At 35.4% G+C, this 26,362-nt stretch overlaps 2 protein-coding genes across 2 annotated transcripts in view; one reads left to right on the top strand and one right to left on the bottom strand.

The window, feature by feature from the left end:
- The window catches only part of Ubr1 (Ubr1 ubiquitin ligase), a 185,222-nt gene that overhangs the window by 64,419 nt on the left and 94,441 nt on the right, over nucleotides 1–26,362 (bottom strand). The gene's annotated exons all lie outside the window — the stretch shown is intronic.
- Nucleotides 1,760–17,714, top strand: LOC111505559 (mitochondrial disaggregase). The gene is made up of 8 exons (XM_023160386.2): nucleotides 1,760–2,117; nucleotides 2,194–2,384; nucleotides 2,471–2,697; nucleotides 12,424–12,538; nucleotides 12,591–12,769; nucleotides 14,429–14,753; nucleotides 17,080–17,276; nucleotides 17,327–17,714. The coding sequence occupies exons 1-8, from the start codon at nucleotides 1,828–1,830 to the stop codon at nucleotides 17,636–17,638; spliced, it is 1,836 nt and encodes a 611-aa protein (XP_023016154.1). The 5' UTR covers nucleotides 1,760–1,827; the 3' UTR covers nucleotides 17,639–17,714.

Raw genomic sequence — 26,362 nt, 5'->3', positions numbered from 1 at the left:
AGAGTAGAGTGAGGATGACGCTTTTTCTGAGATTTTACGAACTGATAAGGGCACTAAATATTGTAATGAACTGTTCACAAATTTTTAATATAATCACGGCACAGTTCATTACGTATCTATCTATACACCCGAACAGAACGGTCTTTCTGAGAAAATTAAACGTACTGTAGTTGAAAGAATACGGTGCATGTTAATTGAACGCTAGTTTCAATAAAAATTTTTGGGCAGAAGCTGCGAATACGATATTATGTTTGATTAACCTTTTACCATGTCGAGGATTAGATGAAATTACTCTGAAAGAAGCAGGGAGTGACATAAAACCGAATTTAGAGCAGCTGAGAGTTTTCAGATTTAGGACAATGGTATATATTTCAAAGAAAGAGTGGAAAAAACTCAATTCAAAATCAAGTTGATGCATTTTTCTTGGTTACTGTGACGATACGAAAAACTACAAATTGTATAACATGAAGTTTAAAAAAATCATAGTGACAAAAGGAGGTGTGATATTCATGGAGGACAAACTTCATAAAATGTCTTCTGCAAATAGTTCTGAAGAGTATTTTCATGAAGCATTGTTGTTCATGGAGGTTGAGTGGTAGAACAAAAACCTGTAGTGTTCTACACTGCAGTTTTGAACTTCGCCTTTTGGATGTTATATTGTATTTCACCCAATAAAGACCATCATTATCATTATTATTATCATTATAATTATTAATCATCTCCCAGAACATCGTAAGATCATAAATTCAAAACATTAAGAGTTTACCTTACGTATTCGCTCTTATCTATGGCAACTACCTACTAATCGAATTTTGTCTGTTCTTGTGAAAACTATTTTCTAAACATTTGCTTTTTGTTTTAATAATTTTGCAATTCTCATTTCGTTGAACTGAATTACATGAACGGGTTCAAAATATTTGCGGCAATATATTTATTCGAATTGAAAGTACCTCGCAGAGCCAGCTCTGTTTCAATACCTAAAACTTTCAAACTTGCCGAATTAATATCAGGCTTAATATTATGATTGAGGAATTTTCCCTAGAGTCTAGTTTCATCCTGTGTAATTCACTGTCGGTGAGATTTGCCAGTTGTTTTATTATTCATGATGTTATTTACAGTACAAATGATTTTCAATACTTTGATTCGAATCTACAATCACGTTTGGGCGATCCTATAGTTTTCATCAAGAACGCGTCTACCAGCAAAGAGAATTTTGAAATTTCACCTACTTATAATATGTCCACGAATGTCAATTCACGCGATTAACTCACCTATTTGCTTCTTAAAAAAATTATAGTATTTGCATTATTAGTTATCAATGATCAATTGATGACTCAAATAGATTTCAAAATGCATGGAAACCTTAGTGTATTTACCGATTCCCTTTTGTTTTGTCCAAAACTCCCGACGCGAGAATTAAGGTTGACCCAACTTTGTACACATGTTGATAGATGGTGCAAGAATTTAAATCTGTCGTGCGTATTTTGTTTAAATCTTTATTTAATGGGAAGAGGTCCAAATGATCATAAGAGGAATATTCTATACATCTTGATAGGTTCATTGACTATTGTTACCCCCCTATGGTCTATTACAAAAATTTCTAAAACAAAGGCACATCCCAATATCTATCCAGTATCCACATCTTACGCAGGCGCTTTAATTTTTTTAATGTGAATTTGACTGCGACATCTGCGACATAAGAAGAAGAAGAAGACATAATAATCTGGATTCACTTTGTTAACCCAGTCTGTTATGGCAAAAAAAAAAACAATAGAACAGAAGAAGAAAGTTAACCTAACAAAATCTTACCAAACAGACTTTTCTATAATGTTGAAATTGGCAAGAATTTGTAATTCATTTCGAGCGATAAGGCACATTGAGGCGTCAATATATGGAGTTCAAAACTTGAGAAGTGATAACTATAAACTAAAACTGAATGTATCTAGGAAATATGAACGAAAAAGAAAGGAGAAGTTCCACCATTTTCACAAATCACCGAATTTATTCAAATTTACTCTGGGAGTGGGTATTGTATATTGTGATATTGGAAGACTAGATAAGGATGAAAAACGCCTGTTTAAGGCATGCTTTTTTGGTCTCACACATGAAGTTAAAAGGTTACTGATGCAATTGAAATATCTAGTGGAAATGAAGTATATATTATTACCATATCCTCTTAAATTGTATTTTCAGAATGATAAAGGAGGGAACAAATATCAATAAAAGACATCATTTGGGATGGACACCTCTTTTAGTCGCTATAGTTAATGAACGTAGTGACATTGTGGAAATGTTATTGAATGCAGGTGCAGATCCCAATCTTCCTGATAATTATATTAATCCTAACAGAACTGCCCATGAAAAAGGGATGCATCCTGTAGAAGGTAGATATGAAGTAACTAAAGTGCTTACATATGTTTTTCATCATGTGAATGTTATTCTCCTAGTCTAGTTGGTATTTCTTTTTCAGTGTTAATGATTCGAGATGAGGAATTTTCAAGCAATCTCAATAATAAAGCAACATTTCTTGGTTTCACAGCCCTTCACTATGCTGTTTTGATTGACAATTTTGAATTAGTGAAGATGCTGTTGAGTTATGGTGCAGACCCAACAATTGAAAATGATATTGGTCACACACCTGTTATATATGCCAAAGATGCAGAAATTAGAACATTTTTGGAAGGAGAAGTATCTATTGTGAGTCAGTAAAAATGGAAGTGGAATTTTCAATTCTAGGAGAATTGTTGCAAGGCAACACCCAACATAGAAACATAAATATTTGCTTAAAAATTAATTGAAATATAACTAGCACTTATGAGTAGAATCAAGATGCATAGAATAGTCCTGGAATGATCCTGTCCCCATATTAAATGTTTGGTTAAAAACTCTTGATCTATGGCACTCTTGATAAAGAAATGATAAACAGATCCAATAAATTTCAGCATTTCATTTACATAGTTGCTGAGTACTACTCAAGTGAAGCAGCTTAGCAATGAAACGTTAGTACTTCAATCTTCAATGCTTACATTTGGGATTAAATAGATATCATTTCAATTTTTGCACCATCTATCAATTGTACAAAGTTGGGTCAATGTTGTTTCTCGCTACAAGAGTTTTTGACATAACAAAAGCAAATCGGTAAAAACACCAGGGTTTGTTTATATGCATCATCCTAGCTGAAGTGTTTACTACTAAAATACATGAATTTGCTAATCAAATTATTATTTTTGAATTGTGCCTTTAATTTTCCATGTTTTTACTAATTTCAGATCTGGAAAACTGTTCATTTTCTAGAGGATATTTTTAACACTGGTTCACTCAAACTGAACCATATTTTTCAAACCTACTAGTCAGACTTACATAAATATAAACTAATATCGTTTTAAATAATTTAAGCAGGTGATATTTGAATTATTGGGAAAGAAAGGTTTTGGCTTTCTACTTCCAAATGAAGGGAGAAAGCAATTAATCTCAAAATAAATTATTTACAAAAATGTGTAGATCATGCATCATAGAAGTTATTTATAGATACAAACTGGAAAAAGCCCTAGCAAAACAACTACTTCCATATTAACATTGAATTACACAAAAGAAAAAAATACTTTCAAAACAACTACTTCTATGTGAACATTGAATTATATGAAAATCACTTTTTCTTATACATTTTGTACTCCAATCATTCGTTATGAAATTGAATCAGATATCACTCATAGGAACGCTACACAATATACTGTTGTGACGTGGCTAAGAGCACCGACCGACGTTTGCGGTTCTTCGATGTTCGCCAGCGTTCTAGGTGTGGCGAGAATATTGATGAAGTTTCTACCTCCTTCGATTGCCAAATATAAACGCCATCCACTTGTCTATCGATACAGTCAAGTTTCGTGGACAGTGCGGTGCAAAGCAATCTTATAAGGCGATAGATATTTAAATAATAGTTGAAATTTCAGTTAAAGTGTTTTGTTGTGAAATAAAGTTGAGTTTGATTATTATACAGTGTAGTCAATTATTGGTAAACCCACGGGGAAAACGTAAGATTTGGTATCAGAAGTGGGATGATAGACTGAAAATTTTCTGTTTTATGGTGAAAACAAGGAATTGATTACGACAAGATGGAAGAGATTAAGAAAATGTTCGAGGCTTTGCGGCCTTGAAAACTGTTCGAGAATGAATTGACAAAGGAGTGAAGCCGGAATGGCAAGAAAAAGGGCTACTGGCTCCAGTGGGACTCCATGGGCATTCAAGATGACCTACCCACTTAGAAATGGAAAAGCCCGGATGGAAAAACAAATTTCAGATGATCCTTCCAAAGACGTGTATCCCGATTATGTTTGAACAGCTGCACGGTGGTCGCACTGGAGGGCATTTTGGAGTAAATAGCACTCTAGCGAGAGTGCGTGAGAGTTACTATTGGGTCAATTGACGCCGAGATGTGGAAGAATGGTGTAAGTGCTGTGACCTGTACTCTTCGAAAAAGGATCTGAAGACTGGGCAAAGAGGAAGATTGCAGTAGCATCTCAGAAGGTGCCCTTTCGAGAAAATCGCATTTGACATTCTGGGACCACTCCCTTTGACCAAATATGGTAACAAGTACCTTATGGTTGTGATGGACTATTTCTCCAAATGGCCTGAAGTAAAGGTGGCAGAAGCCCTGTTTCGGAATTGCCAGACACAGAGTACCCCAGGAACCACACTCGGATTAGGGTCGCTTCTTCGAATCGGATCTATGAAAGGAAATGATGACTTTGTTGGGAATAAAGAAGACAAGAACAGCTGCTCTTCACTCACAATCCGATGGAATGGTCGAGAGGCATAATCGCACCATAAATAATTACATCGCGATGTTTGTCTCCAAAAACCAAAGAGACTGGGATAAATTGGTTCCTCTTTTTCTGTTGGCCTACAGGAGCTCCCAACATAATGTTGCTAACTGGTCGAGAACTGAAGCTTCCGATGTAATGTGTCACTGTCCATCTGATGAATCTCAAGAGGTACTCCTTTTAGAATACGTGAATGACTTGAAGGATTGAGTGGAAATTGTACACAAGTTTGCCAGATCCAAATTACAGCTTTCCAGCGTCAGGATGAAGATAAGATTTCAAAAAAAGTCGCTGCCGGAGAGCTTCAAGGAGGGCGATGCAGTGTGGCTCTACCAACCCTAACGTCGGAAAGGTTTGTGTCCCAAATTGCATAGACTACGGCAAGGACCTTACTTGGTAACCAAAAAGATAAATGATCCAATTTTCACTCAGAAGCAGGCCTAAAGTTGTCCACATAGAGAGCCTGAGTCCTTACATGGGTGGTGATGTCCCCTCTTGGAATTTTGTTCGGGGCGAACAGCCTCAGGGAAGGGGGTAATGCTGTAAATCATGCCCTAAAGAAAATAATGCCGGTCGCCACTGGTAGCCATAAACCAATTGTGACATTTCGCGATTTCTCGATGTTCGCCGGCGTTCTAGACGTCGCGAGAATAATGCTACCGACTTCGATAGAATTCCGAGGAAGTTCTACCTCCTTCGATTGCAAAATATAAACGCCATCAACTCGCCCATCGGTACAGTGAATTTTTTCTGACAGTGCGGTGCAAAGCGATCTTATGAGGCGATAGACATTTGAATAATAAAATAATAGTTTTAGTTGAAGTGTTTTGTTGTGAAATAAAGTTGAATTTGATTATTTTACAGTGTAGTCAATTACACAACACAACAAAGTTTTTGTTTCGGGGTTGAAATTAGATGATTTTAATGTATTTCCACGTGTTAAAACCGAAAGTGACCATAAAAATTATATATTAGCTCTTGTTTTCAAGATATAGTATCATTATATATATGTATATTGAGTTTTCAACAAATGAAATATTTCATCACCAACAGTTGGTACACATGTTTGTTTACGTAACACCCCTCTCATCAGCTGTTCTTAAGTAGTAAACATAACCTATGTGAGTTTGTTAATTGTACGCACGTGGTTGCTATTGAAATTATCGTGTGAAGTTGATTTTTAAATTAATTTAAGTGCTGATCTGACATGCCTCGAAAGTGTGTGAATTCTGTCGATAGCTTTTGCTATATATGTGGTGAAATAACATTTAAGGCTCAGAAACGTAAAATGACACCTATCGTTAAGACAGCCTATGAACATTATTTTGGTGTGAAAGTTGGGGACCAAGATAAATCATGGGCTCCTCATATATGTTGTAATTCTTGTTCCGTCATATTGCGAGAGTGGCTGAAAAATAAAAACCGGGCAATGGCTCTTGCAGTACCTATGGTTTGGCGTGAGCCTACCAATCATACAGACGAGTGTTATTTCTGCTTAACTCCTCCCATTAAGCAAGGTTTATCTATGAAGAAAAGAGGAACGGTTAAATACCCTAATCTCCCATCTGCTCTTCGGCCTGTACCACACTCAGACAATTTGCCAGTCCCTTCTCCACCCCAAAACTATGAAATTTTAGAGGAAGGTGATGAAGACTGTTTAGAAGGAGCAACCCATCCTTCTACATCCTATGACCCTGATTTTGAGGTAAGCGATAGGTCTAGTGATCTGCACAGAATTAGTCAAGCAGAGTTGAGTGACCTTATAAGAGATCTTCGCTTGTCTAAGGAAAAGGCTGAGCTGTTAGGGTCAAGACTACAACAGTGGAATCTTCTAAAACATGATGTGAAAATATCTCAGTACAGACAGCGTCAAAAAGATTTGCTTCCTTTTTTTGAGAAAAAAGAAAACCTCGTAGTTTGTTCTGATGTTAATGGTTTGATGGACTGCTTGAATTTGGATCACACTCCATCTGAATGGAGACTGTTTATAGACTCTTCAAAACTAAGCTTAAAAGCTGTACTTCTGCATAATGGAAATCAGCTACCCTCTATTCCTATAGGTCATGCAGTTCACATGAAGGAAACGTATATAAATATGAAAACACTTCTTCAATCAATCAAATATGAACAACACAAGTGGCACATCTGTGGTGATCTGAAAGTCATTGCTATACTCCTAGGAATGCAATTAGGGTTCACCAAGTACTGTTGTTTTTTGTGTTTGTGGGACAGTCGGGATAGAAAATCTCACTATAAAAAAATGAACTGGCCTACACGAGACCTAAACCCTAATGAGAAAAATGTAGTTTACGAGCCTCTTGTAGATCCTAAGGATGTTCTCCTTCCCCCATTACATATTAAGTTGGGACTAATGAAATACTTTGTGAAGGCCATGGACCAGGAAGGACAAGCTTTTAAGTACTTGAGAGCAAAGTTTCCCAGGTTGAGTGATGCTAAAGTCAAGGAAGGCATCTTTATTGGGCCTCAAATCCGTGAAATCGTAAATGATCCTGCTTTTGATATGATTTTAACAGGAAATGAAAAAAGAGCCTGGGAAGCCTTTAAGGGGGTTGTACATGGGTTTTTAGGTAACAAAAGAGATGATAACTTCACAGCATTGGTTAAAGAGCTTCTTCAAGCTTACCACCAACTTGGATGCAACATGTCCTTAAAAATTCATTTTCTTCACTCTCATCTTAATTTCTTCCCACAAAACTGTGGAGCTGTGAGTGACGAACATGGAGAAAGATTCCATCAAGACATTGCCTTAATGGAACAGAGATATCAGGGCCGTTGGAATGAAGCAATGCTTGCAGACTACTGCTGGTCTGTGTGTAGGGATGCTCCAGAAGTGTTTTATAAAAGACAAGCTAAACGACAGCGATCTTACAATGAATCGGATGGACTTAATTGAAATTTGGTGGTACAAACTTCTTTTATTTGTCAAAACACTAAGAATAATGTTTTTTTTATTAATTTTGTACTTAAAATATTCTAAAAGAAACAATATTGTTTTATGTACTTTCACTTTTCACGTATAGTATAACTACTCTTTAAGATTAAGTACTGTGTATCTCAAAAACCAGAGCTAATAAAAATTTTTCATTGTTATTTTCGTTTTTATCACCCCAAAATTAGTAGAAATTGACTAATTTAGTGTAGGAAACATTCAAAAAATATTTTTTTGTTGTGTTGTGTTATTGGTAACCCCACGGGGAAAAACGAAAAAATACTATATTGTGTTGTTTACTTTGAAATTAATTGGCTTTTTCTTTCCTTTGGAAGTTTCCCACATTTTTTTTAATATGAAGGTGAAGAAGTAGAAAGACAAAACTATTTTTCCAAAAATTAATCTCTCCTAAAATTATATGCATTTCAATTTGATATTTGAATGTTTGGCTATAATTAATTTTTTTCCTAAGTTTGATGTTAGATTAATAAAATCTAGCTGTTGCTCACTTTGTGCTCCTCCCTAATACCACCCAAAATCACCCTAACATGAAAAGAGAAATGAAAATTTCTATGTTTTTTACCACTTTAAATTGTAACTAACGTTACTGCAGTTTCGTCCTATATGGACATTCTCAAACTTATACAATAAACTAACAATGATTCATTACATTCGCCAATATACAGGGCTTTTCATGATGAGCGTTAATTAGCCGTTTCTGACAAACTATTTAACGGATCAACCTGAAAATTTCACAGTATGCATAAATCAATATGACCTATACGCCTAAAATATTTTAGACGAAGCGGCGTTGTCGCTTCTACTATAAAGCAGCGGCTTCTTTGATTTTCAAATGGAACACCCCGTATATAATATCATATTATGATTCATTATCACTTTGTCAACAAATTCATATACTATTTCCCTAAACCTATCTATTACCGTTTAGAAGATATAAATTAATTTCGATATGTTTTTTACCAAACATGAACTTTTATAAATGCTGATAATCTTGAACTCTCTTGCACTAAAACGATCAAATTTGAAATGGAGTGGAGTGATACTATGAGGATCTTCACTCCGTGTCATATTTTCATTTGCCTCATACAGAGTCTTCAAAAAATGCACTCATTAAAAAATGAGTGGAACTCAATTTTTTTAAATGGAACACCCTGTATATTTCAACATTTTTGAGCTCTACATCCAATTTTAGATTAACTTTGTTCAGATAATACTATTTCTATTTTGAACCGTTTTCGAGATAAACTGTTTCAAACGGAAATTGACATGGTTTCCTTGTTCATCACTCATTTTTGTAAAACAGATTTTGTTTGATGTTTCTCAATTAGTCACAGATAATACAATGAAAAGATAATTATTAAAATACTCCTCAACCATCGAATGAAACTTCTCTTCAAACAATAGTTTTATTAACGCTGAAACACGAACTGAAAATAATAAACCCATAAATTAATGAGTTAATTTAATCGTCAGTGTATTTCAGAATATGTTCAAACACATGTCCACCTCTACTTAAACAAACATGTAATCTCTTTATAAGATTGTCATGTGTAGCGCTTCTGATAAAGTCTGGAGTCAAACTATTGAAAGCAGTTGTAACTCTCGATTTCATATCTTCCATTGTTGTTATTGGAGTGTAGTAAACCATATTTTTAATGAAACCCCACACGAAATAATCTAATGGATTGCCATCTGGTGTTCTAGGAGGCCAACGAAAAGGTCCATTATTACCAATCCATCTGTCTTCGAAGATTTCGGTTAAAGCTTCGCTGACTTAATGAGAATTATGGGGTGGAGCACCATCCATTTGGTACCATACGCGTTCTCTTCCTGGTCTATTATTTAAAATCATTTGAATTCCATTCCTCAGTAAATCTTCATATTTTGACTCATTCTTTATGGCACAAAATACTATGAATTGCCATCTTTCTTGAAAACCCCTTTGGCGGACAACATGGGGATTTTCTGGCGCCCAATAATGACTGTTGTGTCTATTGAAAACTCCATTTTTTGTGAACTTGGCCTCATCTGTCCATATGATATTGTCAAGGAAATGTTCATCCTCTTGAGTCTTGACAAGTAACCATTCAAAGAATTCCACTCTACGAGGTAAATCAGTCTCTTTCAAATGTTGGACACAGTAGAACTTATAGGGATACCATTTATGCTTATTAGGAATTCGACAAATTGTCACGTAGGGTATGCCCATCTCCCTTTCAGCCTCGTGCAGAGAAGCATTTGGAAATGCATGAAAGTATCCCAAAACTGTTATACCATTGTCATCATCATCCACTTTAGTCTTCTTACGAATGATTTTTGGACGGAAGGTTCCATTCAACCTACAGTTTTTAGTAGTCAATTTATCACATTATTATTCGGCTTCGGAAGTTATGGATATCTTTCATGAAATACTCGTCATGTTCTACTTGCAATTCTATTGCACTCACCATAAATTATTAATAAATTCAAGAAATCTTCAACCAATTATTCCATTATAATTGGTAGCTATCACAATCAGTCAAATCCACCAACGAAAGTCTGACGTTAAATAATTGGTTTATTTATTTTTCCAAAGCACACTATTAAAAAATATTAATGTGTACTATTGTACGTTGGAGACCAATACCTCAATGTATACAAATTGTACCTTTTTCTAAGGTAGGTACATACCAATTTCGAATTGACTAATCTGAGACAGTTAAAAAACTGGATCAAAAAGAAATATTACCAAGTATAAAAAAAATGTTGAATATCCAAAATAAGTGATGAATTCAAAAAAAAAACGAGCAAGAAAACCACGTCAGTTTCCGTTTGAAACAGTTTATCTCGAAAACGGTTCAAAATAGAAATAGTAATATCTGAACAAAGTTAATCTAAAATTGGATGTAGTGCTCAAAAATGTTGAAATATACAGTGTGTTCCATTAAAAAAAATTGAGTTTCACTCATTTTTTCATGAGATCAAAGTATCTGCATTTTTTGAAGACCCTGTATGAGGCAAATGAAAATATGACTCGGAGTGAAGATCCCTCATAGTATCACTCCACTTCATTACAAATTTGATCGTTTTAGTGCAAGAGAGTTCAAGATTATCAGCATTTATAAAAGTTCATGTTTGGTAAAAAAATATCGAAATTAATTTATATCTTCTAAACGGTAATAGATAGGTTTAGGGAAATAGTATATGAATTTGTTGACAAAGTGATACTGAATCATAATATGATATTATATATGGGGTGTTCCATTTGAAAAATCAAAGAAGCCGCTACTTTATAGTAGAAGCGACAACGCCGCTTCGTCTAAAATATTTTAGGCGTGTAGGTCATATTGATTTATGCATACTGTGAAATTTTCAGGTTGATCCGTTAAATAGTTTGTCGGAAACGGTTAATTAACGCTCATCATGAAAAGCCCTGTATACCATTCAGGTACTTGATTGAATACCTGAATTTACAGTTCATAATGCGGATGTGCCAATTTTAAAACCGGAGAGTAAATTAAATCGATTTGATCATTTAACAGGTTGCACCCGCAATGTTTATGATTGTGAATTTCCAAGGATTCTAAATAATTGAGTTTGCAACCCTTCCTTGCATAGTGGAGAATTTCCGTATCGTTTAGATTCGGAAACTTGTGGTTGCATGCCAAGGAATGGTTTGAAAACTTCGAATCATTTTTCCTAGTCTGAAGGACCTTTCATGTTCAGCATACCGTTTTTGGAAATTTCGTCCGCATTGTCCCACTAAATAACTATTACACTCCGGACACTTAAGCTTATAAACTCCTGATTTTTCCAACTTGTCGACCTTATCTTTGGCATTGAAAAGGAAATGAGATAACCTGGCATGCGGTCTGAATGCTACCTCCACATTGTTTTTTTCTGAAGAAACCTGCGATTATTTCTGTTCTTTTTTTCCAAAATATGTTAGCGTTACTCATTTCTTGGATTCTGGTTGTTTGACCTGAGGATCTGTAAGTGAATTTCCGGCTTTGTTTCCTGACTAACTTCTGGATAATATCTGCGATGAAACCATTATCATGACCTGTCTGTGTAATTTTATCAATTACCCTAGCTAGATTGTTTGTAGACAAATGCAGTGAGAATGCTCTGTGTAACATTGAGTTGTAGGCTGCTAAATCAAAAGTGGTAAAAAACATAGAAATTTTCATTTCTCTTTTCATTATGATCTCCTACCATATAGTAACAGCTACATCCATCAATTTATTACCCTAACAATTTTTGGTTATTTTTTTTATTGGATACTTGTACTTGTTGCTGTTTATGAATCAATAGGTAGATTTTGATTTGTGCCCAATGTTAATTTTTTTGTTCTTTTTCAAGAAGAGGCATGTGAACTATAATACTCTTCTCCATTAGGATATAATCGTCTTCATCGGAATGATTGGTAAAGGGTCTTCAAAAAGAGTGTTAGGCTTCTGGGGTCTAGAGATTTTGATGGAGATATTTATCTCTCACTTGGTTGGTAAAACACCTGTTGAGAAGAGTGTTACAGTTCGGATATGTTGGGGAACATTTTTGCTTCGGGGTTTTTTTTTGCTCATTTCACTCCTCTTTTTGATTTTTTGTAAATAAAGTCTAATAACAGTTTTCTGAAAATTAGTTTCTGATTAGTTTGAAGAAAAAAAACTAGAAAAAGAAAAGGAAGAACGTAGAAGATATCCACTTGAGGAAAGGCTGACGAAGCACATAGTAGGCCAAGAAGGGGCAATTGCTATTGTCGCAGCCAGTAAATAAAGAAAAATTATAATTTCAATTTCATTTTCTTTTTTTTCTTCTAGCTGTGAGGCGAAAGGAGAATGGTTGGACAGATGATGATCATCCTCTGGTCTTCTTATTCTTGGGATCATCCGGAATTGGAAAAACCGAACTGGCCAAACAATTAGCTGCCTATATTCACAAAGAAAAACAGCAGGCCTTCATCAGATTGGATATGTCTGAATTTCAAGAAAAACACGAGGTATATTGACGACAAACACTCTTTAATGAATCTGATGAATGAAATTGAAAGTATCTTCGAATATGTATGTATATGAATTGGATGAAATCTGCTTTGTGTAATTTTTGGAGTAGGTATATGTATAAAATATTTTGGGATTACCTGAGGTGATACTTAGGAATAAGAATGTGCACATTCTAAAGTATAGCATTATAGAAAAATTCTACTGAGGGCAAGGGTATTATGGAAGGAAACATGCTGGGGTTGATCTACATTTGATAGAAAACAGTAGAATGAAGATGAATGATGACTAATTTATTTTTGGAATAGGTATGTAAACATATGAGTATATAGTTATCACAATTAAAGTTGAAAGTCATTTGAATTGCTATCTCTTTGAATATTTCCTGCTATGATATTCAACAATATCTCCCTTACACTGTTCAGGTAATAATAGAGTTCATGTTATATTTTTGTTGCAAAAAATTACAAATTGAACTTTTACATTGTTTTGTATTGCTCCAGAAGGCACAATTTGAATTTCAATATTATTTTGCATTCCGCTTATTTTTGATAATAATCAACTATTCTGATACCAACAGTTGGTTTTCAAAAGTTTAAACATATAATAGATAATATAAATAATTTCACTAATAAATGATATATTATTTTCAAGAATGCTTTACATTTTAATTGAAGAATATAACACTATATAGAACCCATTGTGAAAAAAATACAACTCACAAAATTTGTATTTATATTCATTATTTCTGTTTAGTCTCAACTTGAACAATTATTCACAGAACATCTGTAACTAAACTAATCAGATCAAGATTTCTCTCTATTGTTGTATTAAATCATTTATTGATTACTTTTTCTTCGACAGGATCATACTTGAAAAAAAGGAAGTTATTTTGAAAGTTGCTTTGCAATGATGACTGTTTCATCTTCACACTATGAATGCTTTAGTCGACCAATAAAAAGTGTTTGAGAGAGATTTTTGCGATACTGTGCTTTTAAAAACGTTTTACACAGATAAAGTTTTAAATATACATATATTCAATGTAAAATCTCAGTTCAATGGATTTAACTCTGATATATTTTCTCCAAAAAGTACTATCAGACAATATTAACTGTCCAGGACTTCTAGAGCTGATCTCACTGAAAATATAGTTTTTTTTTCAACAGTTAAAATCCTCTACACTCCTAAAAATAAGTATTTCCCTTCAGTCACTTATTTGTCAAAAGTTACAGTTCTTTCAACCAAACATGATTAGTGATCAAAACTCCCGTAAAATAAAATGCAATAGTTGTATTTTTTTCACAATACATATTTCATTGACTCTAAAAAGATAATTTTTTCAATTTACACTGTTTTTTCTTTTTTTGTCTCATTGCCTATAGATTGAACCATTTTCACATTAATGGGCATATTAGAACATAAGCAACCCGCAATGTTGTCAATTTGCTTATCTTCCCAGTCTACTATACAGTTATCCCAATTATCCCAAATAACTATTCAAATAGGAAAACTTCAATTTCCATTCTTTCGAGATTCACCTACAATTATTGATATTGGATTTATTGAAGATAAGTGCATTCAAAGTATAATAGTAAATTAGTTTTTGAAACAATTGGTCCAAAATTAACTACGTCCAATAACATGTTTTGTCAAAACAGGTTGCTAAACTTATAGGCGCCCCTCCAGGCTACATAGGTCACGATGAAGGAGGACAGTTAACTAAAAAACTGAAAAAATGTCCGAATGCCGTAGTTCTATTTGACGAAGTGGACAAGGCCCACCCTGATGTTTTGACGGTGTTACTTCAGTTGTTTGATGAAGGCCGCCTCACCGATGGTCAAGGAAAAACAATTGAGTGTAAAGATGCCATTTTCATTATGACATCAAATTTAGCTAGTGATGAAATTGCCAATCATGGCATGCAGCTCAGAAGAGAAATTGAAAAACTTAAAAATACAAGACTTGATGTTGACCAAACTGAAGGTAATTTTCAATTTAATATTAACGTGAGACTGATGATAAGAATATCAAAATTTTTCTATTGTTTCACATAATGTTATCACATACTTTCAGTATAATTTGAAATGTATATGTAAAATTTTCACCTCTCTTTTGATAGTCCATTATTTCATTATGTCAAATATGGAACAATCTGTATTTTCTTTTTAATTCAACTATAGATTTAATTGACTTAGGCTTCTCACACGGGTGAAAGTTTTATTGAAACGAAGTGTTTTCGAAACTGTAGCTTTCATTTACAACACATCTTTAGCCTTTATATTTTTCCTAATATTTTTGAAAAACAGACGTATTTCATAAGTCACTCTTAAGATTCAGATACAAATTGGTCAAGTGGTATCTGGTATCCAACCGATATCTATTTTTAGTACAATTACCAAGATATTTGAGAACATTCTGGCAGATTACCTCACCTTTGATTGCTCTGACATCATAACTGAACAACAGTATGGTTTTTGTGCTGGTAAATCAACTGAATTAAATCTAGTTACCTATTCCCACTTCCTGTTGAAGTCTTTGGAGAAGGGTTGCCAGATTGATTCTGTGTACTTTGACTTCTCTAAGACGTTTCACAGGGTTAACCATAATCTCTTACTCCAAAAGCTCAACAGATATGGACTGGAATGGATTAGTAGCTATCTTATGTATAGGACTTGAATGGTTAGAGCAAATTATCACTTAAATGGTGCTCCTTAAATGATATGGACTTGAATGTCACAAAGTGCCATGTCATGCACTTTTATCGATTCCAGGTACCTTCTACTACTTTTGATTACACTTTAAATGATCGTCATGTTTTGGAGTCTGTTGATCAAATGAAAGACCTTGGAGTTGTTCTTGATCCCACCTTAAGCTTCAATCAACATATACCCACGGCTATCCATAAAACCATGAAAATGCTAGGGTTTATCGAAAGGCTAACCCACAAATTCACTGACCCAACTGCTATTGAAGCCCTTTATTGCTCACTGGCCCGTCTACACCTAGAGTTTTGTTCTTCTGTCTGGTCTCCTCATTGTGTAACTTATATCAAGAACATCGAAAATTTCCAACACAACTTCCTCAGATATATAGCATATATATCTGGTGTTCGTTGCGAGTATGAGTTGCTACTGCAATCTCCGAGCATGTCTCTCTGGCAACTAGGAGGAAACAGAGAGACCTGACACTACTTCTCAATATTAGTAGGTAACGGCAAATGCAGTTGTGTTGTACTCCTAGAAAAAAATTATCTACACGTTCAAAACCGCTCACCTCGACAGCAACAAACATTTTATGTACCATTTTATCGTTTAAACCAAACATTCAATAGCTGCATTCCAAGAATCCTATGATAAACCAATTTTAACACTTATCTTGAGATGCTCAACTTCTTGCATCATTTTAAAACTCAATTACAGAATACTGTGTTTTAATGTTTTGATGTATAGTTTGAGATAGTATATGTGGTATATGTTTTATTGATGCTCATTGTCTTTTGTCTTTTCATACTCTAAACTAACCCCTTTTAAATGTTAAATTAACCCCATTTAAGCTGTTCTTAGTTGCAATTTGTATTTCAGTACCTTTGATTTTATTTTAATTGCATTTTTATTATTATTTTGATTAAAATTTAAAACTGTAATTCATACTTTATATGGGCTTGCCCGTAAATAAATAAATCAAACACTATGGTGGATAGCAGATTGATTCCTACTCTGGGACGGTAGGTGTTCACTGCGTATCACCTGACGCATGTTGAAAGGCAAGACCTTGTTGATCCTTTGCTGGCTCAAGTTACTGTTTTTTTATCCATCATATAATATTGTATCTGCTCCAGCCTTTGTTCTTCATCACCACTACTTATTCTGCTTCTGGTACCAATGTTACGTCCTACCACTGAGTTACATCTATTTGTGATTTCTTTAGTAATAAGTGGTATGCTTAAATTCAATTACTATTTAATAATTCAAGAATAGAACTGAACACTATATGAACATGCCAAGGCGGCGATTTGTCGTCACATTATGTAGGTACATCGGATCACCACGTTCAGAGGGACTACATTATGGGGGAGGCAAAAGCTCAACATTATAAAACACCTTCATTTTCGAATTAACAAAACAATAATTTTTTCTCTATTGTAGTGTATAAAGTTTACTTTTGTTGCGTTTTAGATAAATGATTGGAATATCGATATGATGAGAAACAGGTAGTTGGTTTATATTGATCTTTTATCACAAAATTATCTGTCGGTTTCAAAAACTTTCAGTTTCAGACACAAATATCTCATATTTTTAATACATTTCAGGAAAAGAACAACACATTTCGGATAATATAAAAATATCTAAGAAATTCAAAGATGAGGTGGTGAAACCAATACTGAAGAGACATTTCAAGAGGGACGAGTTTTTGGGAAGAATAAACGAAATAGTGTACTTCCTGCCCTTTTCAAGAAGCGAACTTATACGGCTGGTTTCAAGAGAATTGCAGTGTTGGGCACAAAGAGTATGGTATTGGACAAACCAGCCACTTATGTTCAATTTATAATTTTTTAGGCTAAAGAAAAACACAAAATAGATATAAAATGGGACAGGAGCGTAGAATCTGCATTGGCAGATGGTTATGACGTAAATTATGGAGCTCGATCTATAAAATATGAAGTAGAAAGAAGGGTTGTTAATCAACTTGCTGCTGCACATGAGAAGGGTATTATTGGAAAAGGTAGTACTGTCGAAGTATGTGCTTTGTGGCCAGAAAATTGTGAAATCGCTGAAATCACACTGAAAGTAAAAAAGAGCGGTCTGAAAGATTTTGTCATTATTGATCAGAGTAAACTTTCTTTGAAAAATTTGGCTTCGATATTTTAATAAATAATACTAATGAAACCATTTTATGTGATCTTGCATGTTTTGAAGCTATTGATAAATATATCTTTGTTACTTATTCTTGTTTTTTGTCCACTTTAGTAGTAATGGCAAGTAGTAATTTATTCGAAAGAGGTAACCTCCTAATATATAAGATTTTGTCGTTATTGATCAGAGTAAACTTTCTTTGAAAAATTTGGCTATGATGTTTTAATGAATAATACTGATAAAACCATTTGATGTGATCTTGCATGTTTTTTTAAAGAAAAATGTGTTGTAACAATCTTGACTACTTAACATTTAAACTTTTGAGAGACAGGTCAAAATTTCTGATTAACACTGACTACAACACCTAAATAAACCAAATAGAAACAAGAATAACTTCCGATCCCAAACAAATCTGGCAGTTCGTAAAGTCGAAAAAGGGCGGTCCCTCCACAATCAATGCTATAAAGAATCCAGACAAAATACTTTTAACAAACGGGCAGAAGATATGTGACGTTTCTTCAGAGTTTTTTGCTTCTTCATTTAACCTGGCAACTGGAATGAATCAATCAAATACCAATAGATTAGCCGACAGCTATTCATTCAGTCCTAATCACATCCCTCAAAGTAAAATTCTAAAAAAGATACTGGATCTTCCTCAGAAAGCAGCTGGCGTGGACCACATGCCCACAATTTTTTTAAAACAATACGCTCAAGAAATGCCTCATATCCTATTTTTTTTATTCAATAAATCTATCAAAGAAGGTTATTTCCCAATAATATGGAATACTGCACTTGTAGTTTCCATCTTCAAAAGTGGTAATAAGTTATTTTTTGAAAATTGTCTCTTGAATCGAAACTCTGTGCCCAATTTTCAAACTTTTTGAGTCAATTATTCGTGACTATATATACTTTGATGTTGGATCCTCCATAAATAATGAGCAGCATGGATTTATGAAACATCACTTCATTGAAACTAACTTATTTATCTATATTGAATATCTTTTGAAAAACATGAACAAAGGCTACCAGGTTGATACCGATTTCAGCAAGGCATTTGACAAGATAGATCATGCAATTCTACCCAACAAGCTGGCAGAAATCGGTATACTAAGATGGTTTCGGTTATTACAAATAGGTCTCAGGCAGCCATATATATATTACAAATAGGTCTCAGGCAGCCACTCTGGAAAAGTTTAGTTCTAGATTCATTAATATTACTTTCGGAGTTCCTCAGGCCTCTCATTTGGGGCCTCTCGTCTTCAACATTTATATTAACGATATATCTAGTTGTTTCTCCTATTGCGATGTTTAATGTATGATACTTGAAAGTATTCCATACTGTGACATTTTTCAACGATTCACTCTTCATACAAAACGATATTGATGATCTTGTGAAATTCTGCTAGAAAAACTCTCTATTACTTAATCTTAAAAAATGTCACTCTAACCTTTCTCGATTTCATATCATTTCTAGAAACATGTGGATTCGTTTTTCGATGACATTCCAGGTTAGCTTCCCAAATTTCTGCCACCGCAGTTGTCGGTTGACTGGTCAAACCACCAACACTGACATAAAAACTTGTCAAGTTGACTTGGGTGTCACACCAATAGGTGGTTCCACTTATGTCTTGTTTGCGTTTACGCAGTTATTTGTATTAAGTACTTTTCTTGGTTTTTCACATTTTGTCTTCAATCGAGGACCGCCTGCCCGGTACTGACGATGCCCAATAGGCTGAAACAGCTGTCTACCGGTGGCTCTCAAATTGAAATCAAAGCCGATAGAAAAGTACTTAATAAAAATAACTGCGTAAACGCAAGCGAAACATAAGTGGAAACACCTATTGGTGGCTCCCAAATTGAAATCAATATGGGAATTATCTAAATAGTACTTATCTATTTATATTTTCATTTTTATGGAATTATTTTCCAACAGCTTGACTGCATTAACCTTTCTCGATTTCATATCATTTCTAGAAACATGTGGATTCGTTTTCCGATGGCATTCCAGGTTAGCTTCCCAAATTTCTGCTACCGCAGTTGTCGGTTGATTGGTCAAACCACCAACACTGACATAAAAATTTGGCAAGTTGACTTGGGTGTCACACCAATTGGTGTTTCCACTTATGTTTTGCTTTCGTTTACGTAGTTATTTTTGATTTTGATTTATATCATACACACTCAATAACATCTTTATCTTTGTATTTATATCCTGGACACGGAAGTCACGCAGATAGCTATAGTTGCCTATGTGGTGATGTTAGATGATGCCTGGGAATGCTAGGTCTTCTAATTGAAACCACAAATGTGCGGTTAGCTCCTGTTGGTGACACCGTGCATATGTGAAGTTTTTCATTTTTGGTAACCAGTTGTTGCCCATCTTTGCAATTGGCTGCACCGCGCTGATGAGGCCAATAGCCAGAAACACGTGTCCACGTTTTGCCTCCATTTTTTGAGTGTTCTGTCGACACATTTTTTCTTTTGATTTATATCATACACACTCATGACAATGACTTGTGAATTCAGTATTTAAAAATGTTGTGGTGGATAGGTAGATAGGTAGGTCTAAAGTGAGTGTGTCTATTCGACCCTCCACCGTAACCCATAAGGGTTTATTGTGGCTCACACCTATTCACACTCGGCCAAATAAACCCAGCTTCTTTACGAAGTCGATTAGTTTGTATGGTGAGTGGTCTTTCAGGTCAGATGGTGAGAGTACGGATCTGCCGAACTCAAAGCGGGGCAGGCACAAAGTATATGCCCTGCAGATTCATCATTTATATATATATATATATATATATATATATATATATATATATATATATATAATTGAATTGGATAATGTTAGCGACTGGAGAAATGTATGGTAAAATGGATTAACAGGGTCTCTCAGTCAAAAAATCAAAAATCAAACTCTGCTTTACTTTGCCAAGCTTTCGCTTCTAATGGGAAGCTTCTTCAGGGCAGTAAAAATGAGTGAAAAAACAATAAATTGAAGATAGAATTGACATAAAAGTTAACATATATATATATATATATATATATATATATATATATATATATATATATATATATATATATATATGCTCCACAGTTAAATTCAATTTCCAGTGGGTTATAATTTACTTTATACAGTGTGTTAGATATCAAATGCTTCAGAATACAACTATAAACAACTTCATGTAAGTCTCAATCAAGCATAACACACGCTAAAGAAGCAATTTGATAAAATTTAATCAATTATACACACGAAACATAACTCCAAATATTGGCGTACTAAAGAGGTAAGAGCACAAAGATATGAGTCGGTCGTGTGACGATATATACAATCTCCTATTAGATATTAAACAGGAAATTAATGTGATTCGTAGTGACATTGCCGAAATAAAGTCGAATAATATCTGTTTAGAACTGAAAGTCTCCAAACTCGAGGTTCGATTAGAATCTTCTGAGAGATATCTCAAGAAGTATAATCTTATATTGTATGGCATAGAAGAGAATAAGGACGACTATCAAGAAGTTATACATATTATCAATAATATTCTGAATGTAAATTGTGAAAAAACAGATTTGAGGGATTTATATCGTATTGGCAAACCTGAGGAAGGTAAAATCAGACCTATTAGCATCGAAGTCGTTCACTACTCATTGAAAAAAACCATACTTAATAACATTAAGTTTCATTTGGAGGAACTGAAATTGAACAAGTTAGGCATCTCGCAGGACTACATTCAGAGCGATTATACGAAACGTAAACTCTTACTTGAACACCTTAAAGCTGCCCGCACAAGGAATCTGAAAGCATCATTAATAGGAACAAAGTTGGTAATTGATGATCAAGTTTATACATACGAACAAATAATTAACAGAGCAGGTCCGTCGGTAACTTCCCCCGAACTCAATAGTGAGGAGAAAAACAAGGCAGAGTTCAATCGTCCAAACAACAGGAGTGCAGAAGAAAAGAAAACCAACAAAAAAAAGAAAAATACATGAGTCGAATGCTGCCGCTGAATTTCTCGAATGAATTTCTATCAGACAACACTCCAAAACTCATAACTCCCTTCCTAAAAGTCCTACTTCTTTTATTGTTCTGAATTATCTCAGTATTTCTTTGTTTTATCTGTTACTTATCAAATAAGTTTTTTTTTCTTTTTATACTGAACATTTATTTTGTTATTATTTTCGATAAGGTTACCTCTCTCTCTCTCTCGAACTTGAAAATGATTAATATACCTTTCACATTTTCTCACATTAACACAAGATCTATGTTGTCAAGCTTTACAGATTTCAAAAATGCAGTTCACAATTTTTTCGATGTAATTACTGTTTCGGAAACCTGGTTGAGTAGTTATATAAACGATGAATATGTTACGCTAACTGGCTATAAGTTGTATAGACGTGATAGGGCGTTGGGAGAGGACGGATCGGTGAAGAGAGGCGGCGGTGTGGCAATATATGTAAGAAATAAATTCAACTGTAAACGCATCAAAGACATAGGAGCAACATGTATAGAACAGCTATGGTTAACTCTGAAATATGAAAATAAAACTACTAGTATAGGTGTAGTATACAGACCCCCTGATTTTCAAGTACATCAATTCCTCGATGAGCTTGACAGTACTCTCAACATATTAACTCCTAAGTCATATTTCATATTACTTGCAGGAGTACTTAATATAGACTTATTGAACGAAAGCAGCAATAGTAGCTGTTGCTTGCAAAGGATTATTGATTCTTATAGCTTAAAACAAATCGTAGATCACCCCACAAGAAGAGATAAATTACTAGATCTCATTATAGCATCCGAAGAACTTAAAATTAATAACGTTAAAGTTACTGACTGTTCTTCTTTCACCGATCACGCTTTAATATCTTGCTCTGTAGGTACCGTTAAAATTAAACGCGAGCCCTCAGTCCATTTTTATCGTGATTTCAGAAGTTTCGATCCACATTTATTCGAAAATCACTTGCTCCACACAGATTTTTCAGAGATATTCCGTACTGATAATATTGAGGATAAAGTGAATTTGTTCAGTGAGATTATATTAAATTTGTTTGATATCCATGCTCCGATGCGAAACGCTAGAGTCACCAAAAAAAGGGCACCTTGGCTCACGGACACTCTGAAAATGATGGAGGACACGCGATAATGCATATAATAGATTTAAAAAATCTCGAGAGCAGCGCCATTGGGTATATCATAAAGCTTTGCGTAACGAGGTAAACTATGCAATCAAATGTGAAAAAAAAGCATATATTCAATTCCAACTCACCCACGTTAGCAGAAACATATGGAAGGAACTTAAAAATCTGAACATTATTTCCAGTAGTAAGAGGTCTCTCATTCCAGACAGTTTAACTGGTGATCTCAATGTACTGAACGGTAACTTCATCTCTGGTACAGGTTCGAACATCCCTGACAAACATGCCGTCAAATATTTCTCCAATCATACTTTGGAGAATACTAGACAGCTCTCGTTCTCTCCTATTGACGAATTTAAGGCTCAAGAAAAGTTACTTTCTATCAAATCCACGGCCACCGGCCCAGACAAAATTTCCTTAACGATGATCCTGTATTGCTGTCCTCTGATATTGCCATGCATCGTCCACATTTTCAACTTCTGTCTAATTAATTCTGTTTTTCCCTCCGTTTGGAAACAATCAAATATCATCCCATTGCCTAAAAAACATGACGTTTCAAGCATGAATGATCTAAGGCCTATAAGCATCCTCTGTACCCTGTCAAAAGCTCTTGAAAAAATAATTGACGAACAGATTCGTGAGCACGTCCTGATGCACAATGTTCTTCCACACCACCAGTCAGGTTTTCGTCCAAATCATAGCTGCGCCACTGCTCTCCTCAAAGTGACGGATGACATATTCTCATATATAGATGCGAACAAGCTTTGTGTTCTCGTACTTCTTGATTACTCAAAAGCTTTCGACAGGATTAATCATGAATTGTTGTTAGCTATTCTACACTATATAGGTTTTTCTCCATCTTCGCAGCAACTTATGTCTGCTTATCTCAATAAACGCACACAAAGAGTCATACTGAACTCCACATCATCAGACTCCATCGAAACCTTGTGTGGTGTACCTCAGGGATCAATATTGGGCCCGCTACTCTTCACTATTTACACCTCTCAATTCTGTGAACATTTGAAACATGTAACATCACATTTCTATGCGGATGACACGCAGCTGTACCTCGCATTTGATGAAAAAGATATCGTTGCTGCCTGCAATGAGGTTAACGAGGATCTTGCGAGACTTGTCGATATATCAGAAAAATTCTGTTTATCCATCAACCCAACCAAATCCAAAGCCATACTTTTCGGTAGGAAATCGACCAAAAATAGATCCCGACCTCTAATTTCCCTTTACATCCGAAATGAAACACTCGAATTGTCAAATTGCGAAAAAAATTTAGGCTTATTTCTTGATGACTCCCTCACGTTTTCCACGCATATATCACATATAATTAAAAAAGCTTTCGTAAACCTAAAACTGATCTATTCCAACAGAGATATTTTAAATAAAGCATGCAAAATCACCCTATGCGAGTCACTCGTCCTATCCCAGCTAAATTACTGCGATGTTGTTTATGGGCCGGCTATAAAAAACTCCGACAGAACTCGCCTACAAAGACTCCAAAACTCTTGCACCCGACTGATATGCGGTATTAAAAGACGGACTCCGACCTCGAGTTACATTACTGGACTGGGCTGGTTGCCTATGAACAAACGACGTATTTTGCATTGCTGTGTATTATATCACAAAATTTTACTCACAAAAAAACCTTCATATCTATATTCAAAAATTCAGAGGCGTTCTGAAGCTCACAATGTTCGGTTTCGACAGAAATTATCTGTACCCAAGCACAACACTTCGCTTTACCGATCTTGCTTCTCCTATGGCATCGCTAAAATCTACAACTGTATTCCCGATGATTTCAAAAACTTGTCAATCTTCAACTTTAAGAAAAAGGTTAAACGTCTTTTGTTGGATGGTACTTTAGCAACAGACTTCTGATACATTGATGAACTTATGCGACATTCATTGCACTTTGTGACATAATTATTATTTTTTATTTATATTTATATGTATATTCTTTTTCAGTTGTACTATGTTTATGAGAAGGTATATTCTTTTTTCTTCTGGTGGGACCAGTTTTTGTCACTGGTTCCTTGTCGTGGTTGCGTGGAAGAGCGCTATTCTATCTTTCTCAGAAGATAGAAGAGCGAACGATGCCATTTGCTACATAACAACAATCAACCTTGTTCTTTGTAACTGCTTTTTGTGTAGCAATGAAAACATTTATTATTATTTTTTTTTTTTTTTTTTTTTTTTTTTTTTTTTTTTTTTTTTTTTTTTTTTTTTTCACCGTAGTGTGCGCTGGTCAGGCCCTATCCCCCGAAGCCCCGATACATTCGGGAGGGCGCGCCAGCATAATCAACCAATGACCACTCCCCACACCGTGGGGTAAGTGATCATTGGGTCCGAGAATCATGTGCCCTGAGCAAACGCAGTGAGCCAAGAATGACAGCCTTCTGCATCTGTGCGGCTAAGATTTCTGCCTTAATGCGGCAAGCCGGTATGATTTTGAGATTCGAGAGTAGAGAAGACATCATTCCACCAAGGACTCCAACAATCAGAACGACCATCTTGACAGAGTGATCTGGATAGAGTCTGCGGAGTTCGAAGAGAAAATCTCGATATTTTATCCGTTTTTCCTCCTCTTTTCTGACGATATTCGTCTCGCCAGGAGCTGAAAACTCCACGACAAATATCGTCTTGATCTGGTGGTCGAGAAGAACTACATCAGGCTTATTAGCTTGTATGAGCCTGAGGGTGGGGAACGAATAGTTCCAATAAATTCGGCACTTCTCGTTCCCCACAACGGATTCAATATCCCCCGGAGCGTAGGGCAACACCGGTGTCTCGTCAATACCGTAGGAGTGCCGTAGATGATAATATAGCACCCTTAGGGCCGCGTTATGTCTATGGATATAGGCCGAGACCGCATATGCTGGACATGCTGATAGCAAGTGCATTAGGGTCTCGGGCGCCTCGCGGCAGGCCCTGCACCTTGTGTCAGGAACCTCTATACCCATCACGCGACTGCGGTAGACTAAGGTGTTAAAGACACCATCCTGGCAAGCCATGATGAACCCCTCAGTTTCCGACTTCAGCCCACTCGACCTGAGAAAAGCGAACGTCAGGCGCTTTGATAAGCCAAGGTCTTCAATATTATTGAAGAAGACCCCATGCATTGGCTTATCCCTGTGTCTCCGCAGAAGTAAGGTGATCTCCGCGGCTTTTATCTGAGCTTTTTGCTGAACGGGTTCCAACTCGGTGACAGAGTTGTAGTCACCTCGTTCAGAGTCGAAAACTATACCGAGTTCATCAGCTGCTCGAGCAGCTGCCCTAAAGAGAAATGCTCCAATTCCTGCTCTCTCATGGTCACGGACCATGCAGAGAAGGGGATCCGAACTCCTGACGACTTTACAGGCTGTATCCAGTACCATTCTGTCATGTAGACACTCCAAACTCAAAAGTCCACGACCTCCCTGTTGTCGGGGGAAGTACAACCGTGGAACGGACGATTTGGGATGCAAACTCCTATAGAGATGCATCATTTTTCGGGTCCTTACGTCGAGTTGATACAGCTCCTCCCGAGTCCACTTCACTACTCCAAACGAGTAGAGTAAGATTGGAACGGCAAGCATATTTGTTGCA

The sequence above is a fragment of the Leptinotarsa decemlineata genome, unplaced genomic scaffold (genome assembly GCF_025532065.1).
Source record: "Leptinotarsa decemlineata unplaced genomic scaffold, Ldec_3_MD MMD2_tig00026369_RagTag_RagTag, whole genome shotgun sequence".
NCBI lineage: Eukaryota > Metazoa > Arthropoda > Insecta > Coleoptera > Chrysomelidae > Leptinotarsa > Leptinotarsa decemlineata.
This window is presented reverse-complemented; position numbering and strand designations above follow the sequence as displayed.